The sequence below is a fragment of the Leucopleurus acutus genome (assembly GCF_964270905.1).
Source record: "Leucopleurus acutus genome assembly, chromosome: 9".
In the NCBI taxonomy this organism is placed as follows: domain Eukaryota; kingdom Metazoa; phylum Chordata; class Mammalia; order Artiodactyla; family Delphinidae; genus Leucopleurus; species Leucopleurus acutus.
Window position 1 is genome coordinate 78,964,788 of NC_139144.1, and position 23,472 is coordinate 78,988,259.

The 23,472-nt window shown below is 38.0% G+C and overlaps 1 protein-coding gene across 1 annotated transcript in view; it reads left to right on the plus strand.

Moving 5' to 3' along the window:
- Nucleotides 1–19,179: 19,179 nt before the first annotated feature.
- KCND2 (potassium voltage-gated channel subfamily D member 2) overlaps nt 19,180–23,472 on the plus strand; it is a gene marked incomplete at both ends in the record, with an annotated part of 466,944 nt that continues 462,651 nt past the window's right edge. Inside the window, one exon of the mRNA XM_082845995.1 lies at nt 19,180–20,294. Within this exon, the coding sequence (XP_082702121.1) occupies nt 19,180–20,294 (1,115 nt within the window). The remainder of the gene's footprint in view (nt 20,295–23,472) is intronic.

A 23,472-nucleotide genomic window follows, 5' to 3' on the forward strand; every position in this document is an offset into this window, starting at 1 on the left:
ATCCTGTCCTCACATGTAGCAGCACTTCTGCTGTCATATTTCTTCTGGAAATAACTTTGCTGATATTAAAGTTTGTATTTAGAAAATATACTCTGTTTAAGCTATTCATGACTCTACTATATTTCAAGTGAGAATTATATAATTGAATATGTAAAAAATTGAAATGCTTTGAACTCTAGAAATAACCTATGATTATATTCTATACAACCTGAAGTATGTTTCAAGAGGATTTAGAGAGATTTATAAAGAAATTATATCAAAAATATAAATTTAAATTATTTTCAAATGTTTGCCCCTCCTCTTTTCTTTTCCCAGAAATTACCTTCTCTGCTGGGTCCATAAGCATAGAATTAATCATGAGGCAGTAACTATGGCAATATAGTCTAGACTAGACAATTCACACAATTACTGATCGACTTCCTGTATAAAACACTAAAGTTTACTTTTATTTCCATCAAGTCAAAGACATTATAGTATTAATTTTTTTAATGATCACGTTTGCCCTTATTAGAAGTGTTTGTACTTTACTGTAAAAGTCAAAACTCAGGTAAGTCTTATGGATACTCCATTGGAAAATGATGCTGGGATTAAAGTAGAATGTATCCAGTTTTACATCCCATAAAAGTGAGAACTACATGATATGTGAGGCTGGCTGACTCTACTCTTTAACATGTTATCTAGACAATTCATTGTGGTGCCCAGCTAAATGATACACATATTAAAGTGACCTTGTTAGACTGGTTAGCTTACAATCTACTGTATTTGTTTATATATCCAATTAAAAACCTTTGGTAAATTTAGGGAAAGTGGGGGAGGGATAAATTGGGAGATCGGGATTGACATATCCACACTACTATATACAAAATAGAAAACTAATACGAACCTGTATAGCACAGGGAACTCTACTCAATACTCTGTAATGGCCTATATCGGAAAAGAATCTAAAAAAAGAGTGGATATATGTATATGTATAACTGATTCACTTTGCTGTACACCTGAAACTAACACAACATTGTAAATCAACTACACTCCAATAAAAACTAAAACAAAACAAAATAAAACCTTTGGTAAATTAAGTATTAATCATGATTTTCTTGTCACATATTTTTAAAATTTACATTTATGACTTAGCATAATATCCATTTGTTCAATTATTCAAACTCCAACATTGCCATTTTGGGTGTTGTAGGTTGTCTGCAGAATTTTTATTTTACTCAAATAAGTATAAGTAGCTGGAGATATCCCTATTGACTGTACATATGAACAGGCTCAACAGCTTACTGTAATTGCTCTAAAGATGATAAGACTTTGCCTAGACATAAAAATTCAATAACGAACATGTTTTATAAACTGAAATTGATGAGAGAATAAATCCAGGTAGAGTCTAGATACTTTGCAGCTTGTTACTTGAAGTCAAATTCTCTTTCCTTTCATAAAGTATATTTCTTGACTATAAGTGTCAATCCACCAACAATATTCTATGCATGCACTAGAATAATGCCACCAGAATGGTGAGGAAAGAGAAGTACCTAACAGTCTAATGAATTTGGAAAAGTATAGCAACACCACTTACCATCCCTAATTCCAATTCCAAGTAATATAGCTACTTATATAGCAGAAATCCATACAAGCAATGTTTTAAATATATACTGGTAAACTATTTTTATAGTGTCATTTAGGTTCCTCGATCAATTCTGAAATGTTTTGTTAATATCTATGCCTACAAACATGTCTTTAAAATGATGGATAAACTCAAAGTTCTTCTAAGATGGAATTTAATTATCTTTTTGTAACTCAGCTTGTTTTAAATTATGTTCACTTGATAAGTGCTTCTCCTGTTTTTCTTTTCTCAAGAGTAATGAGTAATGGAACAGTAAAAAACACTGTATTTAGGGGCTGAAGACAGCACCTACTACGGGTCGATCAAGTGAGATGCAAAGATAAATTGAATCCTATTCCATCCTTGCAGAATTTAAAACAGGGTAAATACTGTCACACAGGTATAAGGTTCTATGAGAGTAAAGAGGAGGAAGCATGCAGCTTATGGTTTTGAAGAAAACTTTTAAAGAGTAGGACATACTTGAGTAAGAAGTTACCAGATAGAGACGGGGAGGAATGGCATTTACATCAGAGGATATGGAAACAACAACAAAGAAATACAAAAAAACCTGGAAATGGCAAGTATTCTGACATATGTCTGTGTAGGTGATTGTTTGGGGTTATGGGGAGGGGAGGGACATGCGTAGATTGCAGGAAATGAAATGGAACCATTGCAGGACCATGGTAACTTTATGCTCCGGATAATGATGAGCTCTTCAAAGTTCAGCAGAGGAGTGAAATGCATGTTTTGTTTTTAACTTCTAATTTCCAATATATCACTGTGCACTGTAGACTTTGGGTGGAAAGAAAACTTGTTGGGGCCTCCCTGGCAGTCCAGTGGTTAAGACTCCAGGCTTCCACTGCAGGGGGCACGGATTCTATAGGTCAGTGAGGAGTCTATGGCCTTGGGCCAACAGATGAAAAGAGTTTATAGAAAGAATAGGAATGAAAGGAATGCATGCAAAGATTTGAGAGTAATTTTATACCTTGTCACAAGCACTTTACTCACAAAAGTAGCTAGTGAACTTTTCAATGACTCAATACAGAGACACTACAAGTATTTCAATTCAAATTCTTATTTTGCCCTATGCAATTACATTTTCTCATACAGCCAAGGGCTACATTGTTACCTCAGGAAGCAATGCCATTTTTTTCTGATCCAAGCTTTCCACCTCGTTTTCTAAAAATGACTCATCTTGTTAGGATCACTCTCACTCTAATACATCATTATGCTTCTCTTCATTTTCCCACCTAGGTCAGAAGTTACTTCTCCTTCTTTGCTCTGTGTTGTATTACTTATACCTTCTGTTCTAGCTCTTATTTTCTTTGCTGCCTTTACTATCTTATAGAATCCTTGAGGGTGGGGATGATGCTGTATTTGACCATCTGTGACAGATTTCTTTGATCATGACACTGGATAAATGTATGTTTAAAAGAAAAATAATTGACTCAAACTCAACCGTAATTTCGTAATTTTATCTTCAAGTCATAAGAAACTGCCATGTGATACCTGTCATAACATAACACAGAATCCCTAGTCTATGGTTTTTTATGGGTATATTCATCTTTATTTATGTTTATATACAAAAGATAAGCATGCCTTTGAATTCCATCTATAAATGTGAGAGATAATTCTTATTCTCAAATATATTCGTGTACAATATTTCACATTTATTTTATTGTAATTTTGATTATGAAGAGTTTTATCATAACATCTAACTTCTAGGTTGATTTATTCAAGTTATTCATTACTACTAATAGCAAACTACTGGTCACAGAGAGTTTGATTACATTTAAATAACGTCATCTCAGTGACTAGACTAGAACACTAGAATGAAGTTTATACTTTATTGGCCTGTAGTTTATTGATAAGACTGAGTTATGAGTCCTGACGAGTTATTCTAACTGTACCTCCATTATTAGGGTACTTTGAGGTGAGACCTTGATTCTTAAAAAAATTCAAGTCTTTAACATGTGCTCATCCATAATTTCACAAACACTACAATACTTTATACCTCAAAAGTATGATAATATTTCCCCAGACATTACAATTACGATAGATGGTACTTTTCAAAAATGGCGGCAACAATATTTCTAGCCCCACATGATCTAGAATCTTGCCCCTCTTCCATCAGAGGTTGGAGTCTATGTCCTCTTCCCTTTACCTTGGAAGAGCCTGTGGAGGCAATAATAGAGTGGCGCTATGTGACAGCCAAGTTTAGACATGAAAGCAGTAAAGCTTCTGTCTGGGTCTTGCTCTGATGCCTTCCCTGGGAATGCAGCCATCATGCTGTGAGGAAGACCTGGCTACATGGGGAAGTCTGCGTGTCTGAGCCCCGACCCAACAACTAGAACCAAACGTCAGCTGCATGAGTGTAGGTCACATGGCTTAGAGACAAGCCTTCGTTGCCAAGCCCTAACCACGTTACAGATTTATGAGCAAAAGAAAGTGACTGTTGTTTGAGGCCATGCAGGATTGTCAAAAAGCAATAGTCACATGAGCAAAAGTAAATAAAGCATTTGTAAGAGGTACATCTTGCTTTATAGAGTATTTCCTTGTAATGTGAATGTGAATGTCACCTCCAGAACAGCAGTGCTTGCTCTGTTTGGTTGGCTTCTGTATTCCTGGTGATTAGAACAGGCGTTCTAAGCTCAGAGTATTCAGTACATAAAATAATAATAAATTTATGATAAGATCCATATAAATCAAGGATAATAAAGGCTTTTGAAAAACATATGCAATCAAAAATGTTTGCAAAGTGAAATTTGTCAAAATGTTCCCCAAATTTATGAAAATATTAGTATAATTAAGAATTAGCAAAAAAAAATTTTTTTGTACATTTAGAGCTATAAGAAACTCAAAATGTATTACATACCTTTTTTTCACATTCAATTCTTGTTTCGTTTCAAATATGCGTTACATAGGTTGACCTTCAACACTACTGCTAATTTAGCAAACAAATTTTTGACTTAGCTGTCTGTATTTGTTCATTTAATTTTACTATTACCTGAAGTACAGGAATTTATTTAATATCTCAAAAATATGATACTATATTTTAAGCTGTTGACACAGTATTTCATATTGCATACAATACATAAGTGATATTTTTCATTTTGTAGATGCATTATATTTTGAAACGTATAGGGTAGTTCTTAAGCTGACAAACACCCCTAAACATATAAAACAAAATGCTAATATCACTGAATAAAGAATGCAAAATTTATCGCCTCTTCTAATATTTATCCGAATTTATGAATAGGATAAAAGTGTCTATTGCAAGGAACTGTTAAGTTGAAGAAAATTTTAACGTGATTTTCTTTCGAAAATGTAGAATACCAAATAGCTAATTGGTTAGCAATTTTCCAGACTAATAAGTTACTAATAATAACATAAATAATTTTACTCAAAAGTATGAATAATAAGGATAAAAACCTATCTTATTCATTCACTTTCCCAAATATCCATTGAATCCTTCAATTTTATTTATTCCTCATCTTGAATACTTCCTAAAGTATTAAGAAGTGATACTAGATAGAAGGGCTTCTGAGATCCACCTTCTGCTTGTATCTTCTGACACTGCTTTCCTTAAACTTACTGCTTAGGAAACAATGAATGAGTTGTAGATCCCCATTTGATTCCTACTTCCATACTTTTTTTTCTTCTCCTGCTGTATCTTCTGGCCAGAAATGCTCTCAATGCCATCTTCGCTTGATGAAATTTGGCTCAGAGAACTTAAAACTCAGTTCAGAGGTGTGTTGGGTGTCCCCAAGACCACCCCCACTATCAGAGATTAGCTGGAAAGACTCACAGCAGTCAGCAGATAGGTGTACTCACCACTAAGATTTATTACAGCAATGGAGTAAGACTAATGGCTGGATCATATGGGAGAAAGGCACCGTCTCTGGAGGAGTCCAATTTTCTACGTCTCTCCACCACATGAGGTGTCACACAGAGTGTACTCTTCCTTCAGTAACAAAACGCAGCTACATTTGTGTGATGTTTCTACCCAGAGAAGCCCATGAGAGACCTAGCTGGGGGCTGGTCATGCAGGCACCCTCTGTCTAGCATGTACTAACATTCCAGACTCCCAGAAGGGAAAAATAAAGTGTTCAGCATAAACCATATGGTTTGCACTGTCTAGGCAGAGTGAACCTTCATCTGTTAGCTACTGACTCGGGGCCGAGTTTCCAGGTACCAGTCAAGGGCCAATCTTTCAAGCAGGTCTTTCTAAAGGTCGCTGCCTCCAGCCTGCTGTGATAACTCTTGTCTGCACAGGAAGTAACCTGCAAAGGATTTAACTCTGATTCCTGGAGAGGGAGACACTGATCCTCAGTGCTCCAGGCCTGGATATCTCTCAGTATTTCCTACTTTGGAGCACCATTACTTGTACTTCTAGCCCTCTCTCCCACATTACTCCTGATACCTTTTCACATGAAACTTTGATGAAAATCTAAATAATAGAGCATCAAGTTCCTTTACTTGAAGGTTTAAAGTCTGTGCAGTTCATCCCCTCTCCCATCCCCTTTCTATCCTGAACAATTCATCTCTAATATCGGTAAGTAAGGCTGAACAAATATATGTCCATGTGTCAGGTGGAAAGGAGGCTGGTTGAGCTGTGGTGCTCCCACACAGGGTGTTAGGGATGCATGAGGAAAGGAGGGATTCCACAGGGTAGGGGAACCTGCATAGGATGTTGGAGTCCAAGTATGATGAGGAAGGTGTCCCAGTGGGGAGGTAACCCAACATGCAGTGTCCCATCCTACAGGGGTGAGGAGGGCAGCCAAGCAGGGGGAGGCCCAAGGGAGGATTTGGGATCTTGGGGCAGGAGCGGGGGAGGGGGAGAACAACTGGTAGAGAGTATTGGAAGTTAAATGGGGAAGAGTGGCAGAAATGAGTGATTGGCTTCGTAAAGGAAGATTAATAAAACAAATAAACCTACCTAGGATAATGAGAGATAGGACTCTCATTGTCAGAGAAAGGCACTCCAACCATGGAAAGGAAGATAACAAGAAGGTTGGATTGGGAGTATTGGAATGAACTCGTGTTTTTTACAATGCAGAGAGACAGAGACAGAGAGACAGAGGGAAAGAGAAAGATTTACATGTATATATTTAAATTATTTATAACAATAGGCAACACGTATGTTGCTATTCTCTGTGGTCCTACTTTATGAGTACAAGAGAATCTGAAAATTTTTTTTAATGCTCTTTAACCAAATAGTCCATTGGCTATTTTGATGAAAATATATTCCTCTGTTAGGGAGAGAGAAGTTATTAAGGAAATAGAATATGAGCACCAGTGAAATGTATTATGACTTTTGACCGCTAACAGGTTCTTACAGATTTTTATTTTCCCTCTTTCAGGAGTAAGTCACTGCATCTAAGAGAACTAGAAGTGAAATTACAGATCTAGAACAGGATACTAGTGTCCAAATGTTTAATATGAAAATATAAATTTGTAGAAGGACTGGAACCATAAACTTAGGGCTTCCATTAAAGCCATACTATCTTGTGCACATAACGCTTACTGCAACCTCTGCCTTAATAATATGCCATTGTTGAAGGTAGCTCCTTCTTTCCCTAAATAAGTTTTCCTTCTATTTCCCTGTTTCTCATACTTATTCTCCCAGTCACTGGGCTCACAACTGGTGGCACGTTATCTTTTTCGCCTTAGCTTTCTATGCTCAGCAAATAATCATATGTGCTACATTTTTTTCTCATAATTTGTCTTAAGTTCACCCTTCATTTACCTTTTATTGTACACTTTACTTGAAATAGCTGGGGCTTTTTTCTTTTAGTCTTTTCTCTTTTAGCTTTCTCCTACATGCAGCTATAATTATAAACATATTTGTTATTTTCTCTTTAAATCAATTAGAGAACTAGACATAGACAAAAAGTGTTGGAAAATCTTTTCAAACTCCTTTGTCCTCTAACTTCACAGTTTCTTTTCCATGCAAGCAATACCTGTTTCCCCTACAGGACCTTCACCTCACATCATGCATTATCCCAACTTCTGTTTTCATAGTTTATGTTTTAAACGTGTTTATATATCGTAAAATATGTTTTAAATACTTAGGTCATTCTTTACACCTCCTTTTTACTATGAAATCTTTTGCTAGGGTAGAAAAGCTGAGCTTTCCAAAATGTTCTATTTGGAGTACAATTCATATTTCCAAAAAATGGTATTGAAAATTAGACGCCTATAGGTCAAAACATCAAAGGCAATTACTTAATTAGCATTCTAAGCTTGCTGCCCTCCCCAAATCTATATGCACAGAACTCTTTTTAAAGTCAGTAGGAGTTCTGTCCTAACAAAGACTTCACCCAAGGGGAAAAGAAAAAGAATTTAAACATGAATAAGTAGAACAGATTTTAATAAGCTCTCTCTCAATGAGTATTTACCTGAGGGACTAGAACAGCTGCAATGTAAAAACCTGTTTAATAACCCTCTATTAAATAGTTTTCTTTGTTTAAATTAAAATCCAATGCAGGCTAAGTTGTAAACAAACAAGATTTACATAATATCAATTTCTAAAAGTAAGGTAATACAGGGATCTTCTATTAACCAAATATTTTTAAGTACTGTATTGTTCTGCTTTTCTTTTCACTCTATTTTGAACGGTTTATTAAAGCCAACTACATAATTGTGTATAGAAATAATGAAGCAAACATATTTTGTGTAGCAAAGTGGCTTGCTAGAGCACATCAAGTACTTTTAAAGAAAGTAAATAAATTAATTGCCAATTTTCTCACAGAATGTGGCTTCTTAAATGATGAAAACCTTATAAGACTTCTTTACGATTTTCGACAACCGTAAACTATTGAAGAGTAATTTACCTGCTTTGCCAATGTTAGTAACATATGCAAGAATTTACCTTCCTCAGATTTCAGAAAAATAAGGCTTTTGTTTCTTCAGAACTCGCACTGCTTCTTTCTCATTTGTAGTCACAATTCTCAGTTTATAGCACTGGAATTATTCCATGGCAATTAATCCAAAGTTATAAATATGATAATGAGTCCAAGAAGCAAATTTATACGGTCCTTCTTATCTTCCCTCTTTTCCCATCTTTAACAAATAAACAGTTGCTCAGAATAAAACACTTAGGGAAAATATTCTGAAGTGAAACTGACAAGCAATGCTATCTTCGAATTGAAAGAGATTTCCATGCTCTTTTTCCTCATCCCAGATATCAAGCTCCCTGACGGCAGGTTGACCTTGAACAGCTTGGTTCATGCTAATGTCCAACTTGGTCTTGCACATCTTAAGGGATCAGTAATAACAATGTGTTAAAAACTGATTTTTTCCCCCTCTTCTTCTATCATAGGAACAACATGTGCATCACCATTTATGAGATCATGAATATTTTAACAACAAAAGTATATTCTTTATATTAAAACAACCACTGTGTTCCTTCATGACAGCCATCCCATGAGGCAGAATTGAAGCTATAACATGAGGGTTAGACTTTGTACATCTATTTACAAAATTTATTAGCCTTTCGGAGTTCCAATCACATAGAATGTGACAGGGTCTCAGGGCAGCATTGTGGGAACTTTGAAAGTCTAGTCCATTTTATTATATAAAATATATTTAAGATTTTCTGTATATGAGGAATAAAGCTTCTGAAAATGGGTTATTTTTAATAGGAGATGTTCAAAGTCTAAAAGCTAAAAAAGGGACAATCCTTTGAAGAGGATTTTGAAAAGGACTTTGACAGTATTAATAAAGGGAAAAAGAAGTTAAGCTCAGGTTGCCAACTTATCTTTTTAATAGTGGTCTAAAAAAAGACACAGGGTCATTGCCCTTTCCTTGATGACCATATTCTAGGGACATTGAGGTATCTGAAATCTCAAATATGTTTTAGGCATTTAACTAGCCTTGCCAATGCTGTTACTTTCTCATGTCCCCTATATCTTTCTAGTATGTCAGATTTTATTTCTCTGAGGAACAAAGGCCGAAAAGAGACAGAGAGAGAGAGAGAGAGAGAGAGAGAGAGAGAGAGAGAGAGAGAGAGAGAGAGACGGCTTCTGTACATCTTCCAAAGCATAAAGAATCCAAACCAAAATTACCATTGGAAAAGTACATTTGCTAAACACAAAATAATATGGAACCTAGAAAGTTAATAAAAATAAACTGTATATTTTTCTATGGAATCATAGTTTTTGTGAAATGTTTGTAATTTATGATCAAATATTTGAAGGTAAAAATGTTGATTTTTTTCTTAACATTTAACACTAAAACAAATGTGTTGTTTTAAGAAAAAATATGATATATAAAATTTGAAGTTGCTAGACCTTAAGGTGTAACTCACAAAATTTCAATTACTGGCTAAAGGTTTTGCTTATTTTTCCAGTTGACTGAATTTTTTTCTTAATTCAGGACTTTTTTTTTTTCCTAATAAGAGTATACTATGTTAAAATAACTTAATACAGTGTATTTAGGAAATGGGTGAAGGTGGTCAAAAGGTACAAACTTCCAATTATAAGATAAATAAGTCCTGGGGATGTAATGTACAGCATGATAACTACAGTTAACAATATTGTATCGTATATTTGAAAGCTGCAAAAATACAAATATTGTATATTTGAGAGTACATCTTAAATGTTCTCATCACAAGAAAAAAATTGTAACAATGTATGGTGATGGATGCTAACTAAACTTAAAATTTTATTGTGGAGATAAATTCACAATATATACATCTATCATATCATATATCAATCACATTGTATACCTAAAACTAATACAATGTTATATGTCAATTATATCTCAATAAAAACATAAAAATAAAATAACCTAATACAAACTCTTAGAGTTGTCTGAGATTCTAAGAATATAGTTAGATATACTAATATATATACATATATATAAAATCTAGATATTAAAATTTGCTTATAACTGTGAAAAGTTAGCATAAGTGATTAAAATATGGGTTGAACATATGAAGTGCTCCCCTTCTCCATGGTCATAGACTGACTCCCTGCCCTGGCCAGAGACCTCCCAGAGATGTGCCATGGGGGATGAGTAAGACAGTATGTATTGAATACCTGTCTGTGCAAATTCATCATCAGTACAAAAAACAACAAACTGGCAAAGAGAATTAACTATTGCAGATATTGGTGTGTTTATAGACCTAAAGGGATATGTGATTTAGGGTCAGAAGACCTGGGAATGAGAAAGTTTTTGTGACTCAGATGTACAATATAATCTTGGAAAATCATATAACCTCCTTGAGCTTTGTTTCCTATTGGCTAAAGTAAACATAAGAATAACACCCACCTCACAAGGCCTTTTTGAGAATCAACTGTAGTAGGTACACTGAGAAAGCACTTTTTTAAACAGCTATACACATGTGCATCATTTGTCTCATTGTTAAAGTAATTTGTTTTCCACTGTTCATCTTGGTATTAGATCAGCTTGATTCTCTATGAGTCTTTTAGAGAGTTATCATAATAATCTATAATGGAAAAAAGTACATATTAACCATCTAATTACTCATTCATTCACTCAACAAACATTCACTCTGTTTCTACCTTGTGCCAAGTACAATGGTAGATACAGAGGTTACAGAGATAAAAGACCACTGCCTTCTCTTAAAGAGGTTACAGTCTAGTGGCTAAGAACAAGAAGGAAAGACAAATCTCATCTAATGTATTACAGCCTCTGATAGAGCACTTGAGGTGGACATTATTTTAAAGAGGTTAGAAAATGGTTCCTGGCTCTTGAGCTGAGTACTTGAGATGTGGGAAAGAGACTCATGAATCAAGACCCAGAATCAAGATAAAATACACCCAATTGTGAAAACTAAAAATAGCTGAACAAGACTGTGACTAAGCTAATATTAAGATATCATGAGATGAGACTTAACAGTTAGAAGAAGTTGAGACCCTGAAGGGTTCTATATTCTCTGCTAAGGACTGATTTCTGAAAAAAGATGGAAGAATACTGAAAGGGGTAGTGACATGATTACAAGTGCATTAAAAAAAAAACAAAACACTGAATAGAAGACATACAGGGGCTTCCCTCGTGGCGCAGTGGTTGAGAGTCTGCCTGCCGATGAAGGGGACACGGGTTCGTGCCCCGGTCCGGGAAGATCCCACATGCTGCGGAGCGGCTGGGCCCATGAGCCATGGCCGCTGAGCCTGCGCGTCCGGAGCCTGTGCTCCGCAGCGGGAGAGGCCACAGCAGTGAGAGGCCCGTGTACCGCAAAAAAAAACACCCCAAAACAAAAAGACATACAGACTGCGAAGGAAGAAATAGTATTGACCCTGTCTTCAGGTAACATGATTTTTCCACATAGAAAACCCAAGAACTAATAAGGAAGTGCAACAAAATTGCAGCTACATGGGATGAAGTGAGAGAGTGGCATGGACATATATACACTACCAAATGTAAAAGAGATAGCTAGTAGGAAGCAGCCACATAGCACAGGGAGATCAGCTCGGTGCTTTCTGACCACCTAGAGGGGTGGAATAGGGAGGGTAGGAGGGAGACACAAGAGGGAGGAGATATAGGGATATATGTATATGTATAGCTGATTCACTTTGTTACAAAGCAGAAACTAACATACCATTGTAAAGCAATTATACTCTAATAAAGATGTTAAAAAAATTTTTTTAAAAAATTGCAGTACAAGATCAATACACAACAACCAATTGCATTTCTATATACTAACAATGAACATATAGAAACCGAAAATTTAAAAACGTACAATACTATTTACAATTGTGCCAAAGAAAATGAAACACTTAGTTATAGATATAATGAAACATGTACAGGATCTGCAAATGCTGATGAAAGAAATTTTAAAAAAAGAGACCTAAATAAACAGAGAGACATACTGTGCTTATGGACTGAAAGACTCAACATAGTGAACATGTACATTCTATTAAATAGATTTATAGTTGTAATGCAGTGCCTATTAAAATCCCAGAAAGGTGTTTTGTAAACTTAGACAAGTTAATTCTAAAATTTATATAGAAAGACAAGGACCTAGAATAGCTAAATCAATTTTGCAAAAGTATAATTAGGTGGAAGGAATAACCGCTTCACATTAAGAGTTAAGATACAATTACAGTAATCAGGAAAGAGCAGTGTTAGTGAGGGGATAACACATATCAATGGAATAAAATAGAGAACCTAAAAATGGACCACAAAACTATACCCAACTGATTTTTCACCAAGTTGCAAAAGCAATTTGATACAGAAAGGATAGGCTTTTCAAGAGATGTTGTTGAAGCAACCAGCTATCCATAGGCAAAAAAAAAAAAAAAGAAAAAAAAAGAAAAAGAATGTTGCCCTAAACTTTATATCTTATACAAAAAATTAAGTCAAAAATAGATGGACTTAACTTTAAAGTGTAAAACTATAAAACATTTAGAAAACATAGAGAACATCTTTGGAACCTAGGACTAGGCAGAATTGTTAGACTTGACACCAACAGCATGATCCATAAAAAAAAAATTAAGAAAGGGAAAAATTCATTATACTCTTCTTTCTGTTTTTATGTATATTCACAACTTTCCATAATAAGTTTTTGCTGTTTGGTGTTTTTTTTTTTTTTTTTTTTTTTTTTTGCTGTACGCGGGCCTCTCACTATTGTGGCCTCTCCCTGTTGCGGAGCACAGGCTCCGGATGCGCAGGCTCAGCGGCCATGGCTCACTGGCCCAGCTACTCCGCGGCATGTGGGATCTTCCCGGACCGGGGCACGAACCCGTGTCCCCTGCATCGGCAGGCGGACTCTCAACCACTGCGCCACCAGGGAAGCCTGCTGTTTGTTTTATAAAAAGGAAAATTTGATAGACTGGACTTCAACAGAGTTAAAAAATCTTTTGCTTTGCAAAACATCTTGTGAGGAGGATGAAAAGACAAGCTATGTATTAGGAGAAAATATTTGCAGACAACATATCTGACAAAGAACAATTGATAGAATATATAAAGAGCTCTCCTAAGTCAACAGTAAAAAAAACCCCAAAACCAAAACAAACAATCCAATTAAAAAATGGGCAAAAAAAGGAACATACATTTTGCTGAAGAGTATACAGATGGCAAGTACGCACATAAAAATATGTTCAACAAAATTAGCCATTAGAGAAATGCAAATTAAAACCACAATAAGATGTCATTATACACTGTCAGAATGGCTAAAACAAAAATTAGTGCTGATGCCAAATATTGGTGAGGACGCTGAAAAACCTTAACTGGTGGTATATAAAATGTTGCAGCCACTCTGGAAAAGATTATGGCAGCTTCTCACAAAACTAAACATATACTATCCTGCCCCTAGGTTCTTCATAACCAATTTTTTTTTAGATTCCATATATATGTGTTAGCATATGGTATTTGTTTTTCTCTTTCTGACTTACTTCACTCTGTATGACGGACTCTAGGTCCGATAAAGACGCAGACGTAGAGAATGGACTTGAGGACACAGGGAGGGGGAAGGGTAAGCTGGGACGAAGTGAGAGAGTGGCATGGACTTATATATAGTACCAAATGTAAAACAGATAGCTAGTGGGAAGCAGCCGCATAGCACAGGGAGATCAGCTTGGTGCTTGGTGACCACCTAGAGGGGTGGGATAGGGAGGGTGGGAGGGAGACACAAGAGGGAGGAGATATGGGGATATATGCATATGTATAGCTGATTCACTTTGTTATAAAGCAGAAATTAACAGACCATTGTAAAGCAATTATACTCCAATAAAGATGCTAAAAAAAACCACCCTAAACATATACTTATCATACAACGCAGCAATTGTAACTCTTGGTTATATATCCCAAAGAAATGAAAACTTATGTTCACACAATAACTTGTACATGAATGTTCATAGCAGCGTTATTCATAATAGCCCCAAACTGGAATCAACCCACATGTCCTCCAGTGGGTGAATGTTTAATCATAGTGTGGTACTTGTCATCAATAAAAGGGAATGAGCTATCGATACATGCAACAATTTGGATGGATCTCAATATAACTGGACTGAGTGAAAAAAGATAATCTCTAATGGTTACATATTGCATGATTTCCTACATATAATATACTTGAATTGATACATTATAGAGGAGAACAGATTAGTGGTTGACAAGAGATAGGGGGCAGTGAAGGAGATGGTTATGGCTGTTAAAGGGGATCCTTGTAATGGAAATCTATATGTTCACTGTGATGGTGGTCACATAAATCTACATGTATGATAAAATTAAACAGAACTAAGTATAAACACATAAAAATTAGTGTATGTAAAATTGGTGAAATCTTAATAAGGTCCATGGATTCTACCAATGTCAATATCCTGGTTGTGAAATTGTACTATAATATGCAACAGTTCATTTTTGGGGGAAACTAGGTAATAGGTATAAGGGATTCCTATTATTTCTGTATGAATCTATATAGATTCATATCTATATAGAATCTATATGAATCTATAATTATCTCAAAATAGTTTAAAAAAATCACTCTAGGTACAGTATAAGGATAGAATGGTAATGAGGGTGGAATACACAAGGATCATTGGATGAGTGTGTGTATTTGTTGGGGGAAGTACTGGAAAACAGGACATGGACTATGACGCCTGCCAGGTTTCTTCCTTGGGCTTTATTCATCCCAAGGAGAGGAAACAGAAGGAGTAGCTGACTGGAGAAGAGAAGTGATGAATTCAATTTTGATTTTGCTGAGTTTATTTTCAATCAGCCAAGCAGAGTATGTAAAATGATAATACGAGAAGGAAAACCAGGAATTTCTGGACAAGGGAAGAATATAGTGTTCTGCTGGATTCTGTATGCATACTCTTCATATAGCATTTCAACACCTGAATGAATATTAAAATATCAGTTACCTGCATATCATGGCACAGGAATTTTTGAACTCAGAGGCAAGAGGAAATATACTAAAATAGCTGAATCAAATGAATTGCATTTCCATTATGCATTAAAGTGAAAAGGAACTGAGTTACCCTCCATGTGTGTCAAGTTCTACATTGGTGTTCAGAAGTATTTTTCTGCTTAATCTTCATGATAGGCCTCAAAAGTTAAGTTTTATTATCTATAATTTCTAAACAGAGAAGTTAAGTAATTTGCCAGATGAAACAAAGGCAATGAGTAACTTATTGGGCTAGAATTTGAATCTAGCTGTGTTTAACTTCTAAGCCTACATCTTTCCACTATCTCAAGAAGCCTGTGGAGAGTCGGGGAGAGCAGACCATAAAACCTTCTTAAAAATGCAGGCTCTATATTATTGCTTATTTAGACGTTTTGTAGGGTTAAACATATGCGTTTAGATTTGTAAGCGTTCAGTTCCCTACAGGCAAATTTTAAAGATTCTGTTTAGGTCACTTGTCTCATCTCTACAGGATGGCATGCCAGTTTGGCATCAACTGATCATTCATGGCTTTCCATTCCCTGGATGCACCTGCATGTCTGCGTTAGGAAGGGGTTAACTTTCTTATACTAATTGCTAAGTAGTCCCCTTCTTTTTATTTTCCAGTTAACAGGTCAGATCGTGGCTGTTGTTTTCAGGTATACAGGCTATACAGATTCTTTAACAAGTATCTTTCTGCTCAACTAAGACAAACAGATGAACAGCAGATATCTTCAGTTCTGTCATCCCAAACTTACACGATGCGTTAGCTACGACTTCATTAATTACTAACTTGGGATTCCCTAAGCCTCTACACCAGTAAACAAGTAAACAAACCAAAAATACCTTTCCATCTCTACAGAAAATCCTGTGCATTATAAGGTTTGTTTTTCTGCTTCTCTGGTGACTTTCTATATACTCCGTTTTTCAGTTCATGTCTTTTCTTTGAGGTATTCTATTTCAAAATCTTAAGGTTGACACATCATGCCTAAGATCTCTAGGGCCTGAAAGTTGATTCAATTTAAGGCTATACATCACAGTCCACTTACTTTACAAACCAAGAAGAGTCCAACTAGATCTTGAAAAAGTAATTTTCAGGTAGAAATTGGGCTTCTCTCCTTAGTCAACATAGATGAAGCTTCACTGTTTCCAAACACTCTTATTATTGTTGTTGTTGTTCTTATTATTATTACTTAGTAATCTACATTTTGAAAGGCATTTCAACAGAAACTCTCCACATTACATCCCACATCCATCAAAATGCAGGCGTAGACCTGAGTAGCATATCTCCTATAAAGACTAAAAAGGTGGGTGGGGGCTGGATTTGAGGATATTTATGTGATCTGATGCTCTGTCGGGTCAGTTCATTTTGATCCTTCACCTTTCTAAAGCATCCAGACCTGAGGTGTGGATTTAACTTCTCAACATTCACGCCATCTAGTGGTTATAAATGTTAGATGCTTGGTTTTAAGGAAGATTCCTAATGACTTGGGGGCGGGGTACCCGAAAAACAAAACCGTTGAAAGCGACAATTTCCTAGTCTCCCACATTACTTACCCCTCACAGGGACCCCTTTACTTTAATCATTTTAGGTGTGCGCATGGATGCGCAGAGAAGATGAACGGGAAGGCACACTCACGGAGACGCACGCCCCTCGACGCTGACATTTAGAAAAGGGTTCTAAATCCTTCCTGTCATTTGCAAAGGACAGGAAAAGGAGTTGTGGCAAGACCCCGACCAAGGAGGCTGTCTGACTTTTCAGCAAGTGGGACAGATGACATATTAACTCTTGCAACGTTAACATCTGGTTCGAACAAACCGAAAGACCGAGAAAGAGGAAAAAGCGCTTAAAAATTCCGCCGCGGGGCTTTGCAGGTCTTGCTACCCAAGAGCCCTCAGAAGACAACCAATTCCTGCGTTTTCCGCTCTGCTCACCCTCCTACCCAGCTTCTCTCTCTCTCTTTTTCCTTCACTCCCGCCTCCCCGCCCCCCCGCCCCCCCCCACGCCCTCACGCTCGCCTTGAACCGGGACCCAGGGAGGCAGAAGCAAGGCATCGGTCCCCTTCCTCCTCTCCTCCACCAAACCGCCGCAGGCGAGCGCGTGAAGCTTCCCTTTGTTCAACGAGGCTCGCACTCCTCCCCAGCAGATCCACCTGGATGCTCTCCCTCGGTGACATTTTGCGCCGGGGCTGGTGCGTGGCTGGGGTGGAGCGAGAGGAGCCCGAGGGGGCGGGGGCAGAGAAAGGTCAAGTCGAGGGAAAGGCAGGAGACGCCTTGCATAACCTGCGTGGTGGGGCGTGCGCGCGGTTATTTATTTATTTTCTCCTCATTTATTGATCGCACGAGCAAGAGCGGAGCGGGGAGCCCAGGGAGATGCAGGACCACCCACTGGCGGGGAAGCAGCAAGCAGCCCTCCCGCGCCCCCGCGCTGCCGAGCGCCTATTGCCTCCGCGCTCCGGCGTTTGCCCGCGCCGGCCCTGGCCCCGCCGCGCCGCCGCCGCCGCCGCCGCCGCCACCGCTCGCCCGGCCGCCCCGCAGCCCCGCAGCCCCGCAGCCCCGCACCGCGCCTCTCGGGCCCCGGCAACCGCCGCGGCGCAGTAAGTTGGCAGGAGCGAGTCCCCTCCGTTCTCGACTCCCCCGCACCTTTTGAACTTGTTGCTGCTGCTCGGCTCGCCTGCGCCTGGCTTTTGGAAGGTGAAAAGGAGGAGGGAGGCACGGAGGAATGGGGGAAGGGGGAGAAGAGCTCGCTTGAGCTTTATTTATGCTCCCTCGGCGCATCGGATTCAGCTGCTCGCGAGCTGCTTTCTCAGCTTTTCCCTTTCCGGGTGCACCGCGAGGAGAAAGTCTCCGCAACTCAGCTCCGGCGCGCACTTCGCCAGGTATGTACCGCGGCCGAGGCGCGTTGTGCGCGGAAGCAGATGTTGCTGCCGCGGCGGCAGTGGCGGCTGCCAGCTCCCGGGCTCTGTAGCTGTCACACTGCACCTGAGCTGAACTTGCCAAGAGAGTAAAGGGGAGATTGGGCGAATGCTTTTGGCAGACACGGCGGGTGCTCGTAGACGTGAGGGAGGAGGATCTATATTAATGCCCTCTAGCCGCGTCCAACGCACAGCACTTCCGTCTCTGCAAATACGTCCCGAGGAGTAGAGGTGGCGACCGGACTCCCAAAGAGACGTGGGGCAGCGGCTGTGACCGAACCTCGGAAGCTACAACAACAGGTCTCCTTCTTGAGATTCCTTTGGCGGGAAGGGCCACTTGAAAAGGGAAGGTTTGAAAGAGCTGAAAAGGAAGGTGGAAGGGTTCCCTAATTCTTCAAAAGAATACCACTGAGTGTCTGTCCTTCGTCTCCTCTATCCTGCACGACACACACTCCAGACTGTGTTAAGGGAGAAATCAAAGACACCTGTTTGAAGAAATTGAGGCATCTAAAGTCACCTGTGTACTTATTTGTGCCGGGGCTAGCCTGGTCCGACTGCAGGAAGAGGTTTGATTAGGCTTTGTTGGGTGTGATTGTTAGGACATTGTATTTTCCCCCCGTTACTCCAAATACCTGTCTTTGAGGGAAACTTGCCCTCTGAGAACTGTGACTTCACCAGGAGCTCTACCTTGGAGTAAGGCTGATACCTCTGGACCAGTAGTATTTGTTTGACGGGAGGAAGTGGGTGATTGTGGCTACTTTGAGTGACCCATTGTAGAGACTTGATTGCCCTTCTGGCCTGCACTTGAAGGAACCATGGCGGCGGGGGTAGCAGCGTGGCTGCCCTTTGCAAGGGCAGCGGCCATTGGGTGGATGCCTGTGGCCTCGGGGCCCATGCCAGCTCCCCCGAGGCAGGAGAGGAAAAGGACTCAGGATGCTCTAATTGTGCTGAATGTGAGTGGCACTCGTTTCCAGACATGGCAGGACACCCTGGAACGGTACCCAGACACTCTGCTGGGCAGTTCGGAGAGGGACTTTTTCTACCATCCAGAGACTCAACAGTATTTTTTTGACCGTGACCCAGACATCTTCCGCCACATCCTGAATTTCTACCGCACTGGGAAACTCCACTACCCTCGCCATGAGTGCATCTCCGCTTATGATGAAGAATTAGCCTTCTTTGGCCTCATCCCAGAAATTATTGGCGACTGCTGTTATGAGGAGTACAAGGATCGCCGGCGAGAGAACGCGGAGCGTCTTCAGGACGATGTTGATACCGACAACACCGGAGAGAGCGCGCTGCCCACTATGACGGCTCGGCAGAGGGTCTGGCGGGCTTTTGAGAACCCTCACACCAGCACAATGGCCCTGGTGTTCTACTATGTTACCGGCTTCTTCATTGCCGTCTCAGTCATCGCTAATGTGGTAGAAACAGTGCCCTGTGGGTCTAGCCCAGGTCACATTAAAGAACTGCCCTGTGGGGAGCGGTACGCCGTGGCCTTCTTTTGCTTGGATACAGCCTGTGTCATGATCTTCACAGTTGAGTACTTGCTTCGCCTGGCAGCAGCTCCTAGTCGTTACCGTTTTGTGCGTAGCGTCATGAGTATCATCGATGTGGTGGCCATCCTGCCTTATTACATTGGGCTGGTGATGACAGACAATGAGGATGTCAGTGGAGCCTTTGTCACACTCCGCGTCTTCCGGGTCTTCCGGATCTTTAAGTTTTCCCGCCACTCTCAAGGCCTGCGCATCCTGGGGTACACACTGAAGAGCTGTGCCTCTGAATTGGGCTTCTTGCTCTTCTCGCTCACCATGGCTATCATCATCTTCGCTACGGTTATGTTCTACGCAGAGAAGGGGTCTTCCGCTAGCAAGTTCACCAGCATCCCTGCTGCCTTCTGGTACACCATCGTCACCATGACAACACTAGGGTAGGTGCCATCAAGGGAAATGGGATGGAGGTGGAATATGTGTGTGGTGGTTGTGCACCCATTTAAGTTATATACTTACTAAGAGCAAATGATCTTTCTCTTTCTTAAATGGGTTCAGGAAAATATTATCTAAATGGTTCTGAAGAACTCTTTTGATCTATGATATGAGTATGATGTAGTGATTGAAGTATTTAGGAAGTTGCTGGCCAGTGTTGAGTATTGATGCCTGAAAGTGATAAATACAGAAAGAAATTTATGAATTCCTGAATATAAAGATCATCAGTATTATATGTATGAAGACATAAAAATATAATGACAATGAAAAACACAAAATTTGTGTTCAAGTAAAGGTATGAAAATACACACTGTATATTGAAATGCCTAGAAAGTGCTTCAGTGTATTGAACTGAAAAGTTTCCACGTATATTTGAAATATTATTTTCATGTGAATACTTCTGGCATGCATTTTCCCTCTCAGAACCATAATTCTCATTTTACAGTATTTTAAGACATAGATTATAGATATTATCAAAGGATTTTGTAATGTGTATGCACATATTCATATATATGCATTTTCATTATGGCTGATAAGTTATGCAGTGTTTTAGAATATCAGGGCTGAAACTGATCAACTCTACAAAATGCAGTGGAATGATATTTGCAACATATTTAAGTTTCTACGTTCATAGTTTCAAATAAAGAAGCAAGTGACTCTTACCACACTTTTTTTAAGAAACTACAGATCCCATCAGGCAATGGGCGCATATTCATTAAATACACATAGAGGGCAGAGCAGTATCTGATGAGATTGATGGTCACCAAGGGCTGGTTGCATTAGAGAATTTTGGGCCCCAATTTCCTTTTAGAATTCTTTTCTTTATTACTTTATTTGGTGGTAATCGTGTTTTGCCACCAAAGGGACATATTCTGAATTAATATTGTTCTTTAAAATAAAATTTAAGCTAGAATTAAGATTTTTAGATGATTGAAGAAAGATATGACATTACTAATAATGTTAAACTGCAGAAAAGTAGCAGCATTTATATATTAGAGTATATAGTAAAATGGTAAGAGCCTTTTACTTTTATGAGTTCTTAGATAAGCCAAGTAGTGATGTTAGTGCCCTTTCTTCAGCTTTATGCTGCTTTTCTTGCATGGTTAATCAGTTCAATAGGATTTGGTAATGGCTGTAAGAGAAAAAGTTATTCCCAAGGCTGCTTTTTAAATTTTGTGTTTCAGCCTAATTTAATTGCCTTCTTTAAATGACAATGTTGTTAAAGTCAACTTAATTTTATTAGACATATTGTGTTGAACAGAATTCTCATGTTGTCCTATGGCTAACTAATGGAATATTTTATATGTGAAGAATTTTGGGCTAAGTCAAGAAATTATGTTAAAGTAAAATATAATGACTTATGATTTTGATTTAGTCTCACATATTTTTGAAGGCCTACTAGTGGATTTTCAAAAATGAATCAGTGAAAATTCTATAACCTACTGCTTATATTTCCCTTTTATCCTGTTGGTAATTTTGTGACACATTTTGAAGAAGATGCAGAATACTTTAGCAGTGCAGGTGCTTAGTTGTAACCAAGAGGTTTGTGTCTTGTTGTCTTTATGGCATTTGAAGTCTTTATTAAGGACAGTTGGATAGTATAAATCACTATCAGGACTTCAAATTAGAAGTACCTATGAATAAAAAGAGGACTCTATGTTAAGAGGAAATGAAAGAAGTATTAAAAGGAAATATATTTTTAAAAATTAGGTGTCTGTGACAGTGTTTTTCATGAAGTATCAGTAAGTCGTTTTAATACTATATGCCCTCTATCTGATTGAATTTAAGCATTGTTACAATGAATGTTGATGAGATGCTAATTTCATCTGGCTAGAAATTTCTAGACTTGAGAAGTTAGTATTATTTTAAAACTTGTTTTCTGAAATGACTTTCAAATTTTTATTTTATTATGAAATCTATTTTTGTTTTCAGGAAAAGATGAGGAATTGTTAACCACTGATGACAATTTTTATTATATAAATAAAATGCTTAGAAGCATCTACTTTTTGAAATGAATTAAGAAACTAAATCACAATACCTGAGTAAAATCTATGAAATGGTTTTAGTTCACGTGTTCTGAATGTTAGTATGTAAGAAAAATTAAATACACACACTTTCTCAGAACTTGGAAGTAAAATGGGAGTTACTTCTAAGACTTAAGTTCCACTATAGATGAAAATTTTAATTTTCAGGAAATTAAGGTAATTAATGATCCTGGTGTAATATAGCAGTCATGCTTTAAAGATGTAGAAATGTTGCAATCAAGATACAACCCATTTATTGGAGAATATATATGAACATTTAACAAAGCATATGCTTTATAATGTAGCAAAGTTTTCTCAAAAAATGTCTTCTGTTTCTCATCAAAATATATTTTAAATGTATTATACTTTTCTGAAAAAATAGATTAAAAATATCCTGCCTTTTTGGTGTCTTAACTTTGGTTGCATTGTGACTCAATAGCTTCATTTAAGAATAGAAAGTATTAACAAAAGCCATTGCTTGAATTTATTTTTTACACTGTAGTCTTATACGATGAAGTGTAAGATACAAACTTTTTGGAAAATAGTAGTTGCAGCTAAAATCAATCCGTGTCTGATAGATGACCAGGAATTTCCCATTACAGTCAATGAACTCTTTTTATGTGGCTGTTATTTTTAATGGAGCTAATATTCATCAATTAATGATAACAGAAGTGAAAATGCAATCCTAGACAGTGGTGTTTGAAAGTTCCAGCTCATACAAACATTATCTACATGAAAAGAAAGGGCCAAGAATTTTGTAATTCAGGACTGGCAGAATTATCTGCTACCTCTCAGGTCATTTTAGACAATATTCAGTTGGTTTTTCGGTCTGAAGAAATGAGTGGGTCTATTGTGTATTCATCTAATCATTTTTGTGCTCCTTGAAATAGCATATATATCATTATTCCATATTTTAACCATGCTCGTTACATAATTATTTAATTTGCTAGTAAAGTGAATGCTTTAAAATATAATTTGAAGTCTACATATTTCCTATTAATTAAAGTATGAAACATCAAGAGCACAATTTTAGAAATCAATGAAAGAATGTCAGAAAGGTTTTTTTTAAAACAATGTTTAAATTGGGTGGCCCTGTATA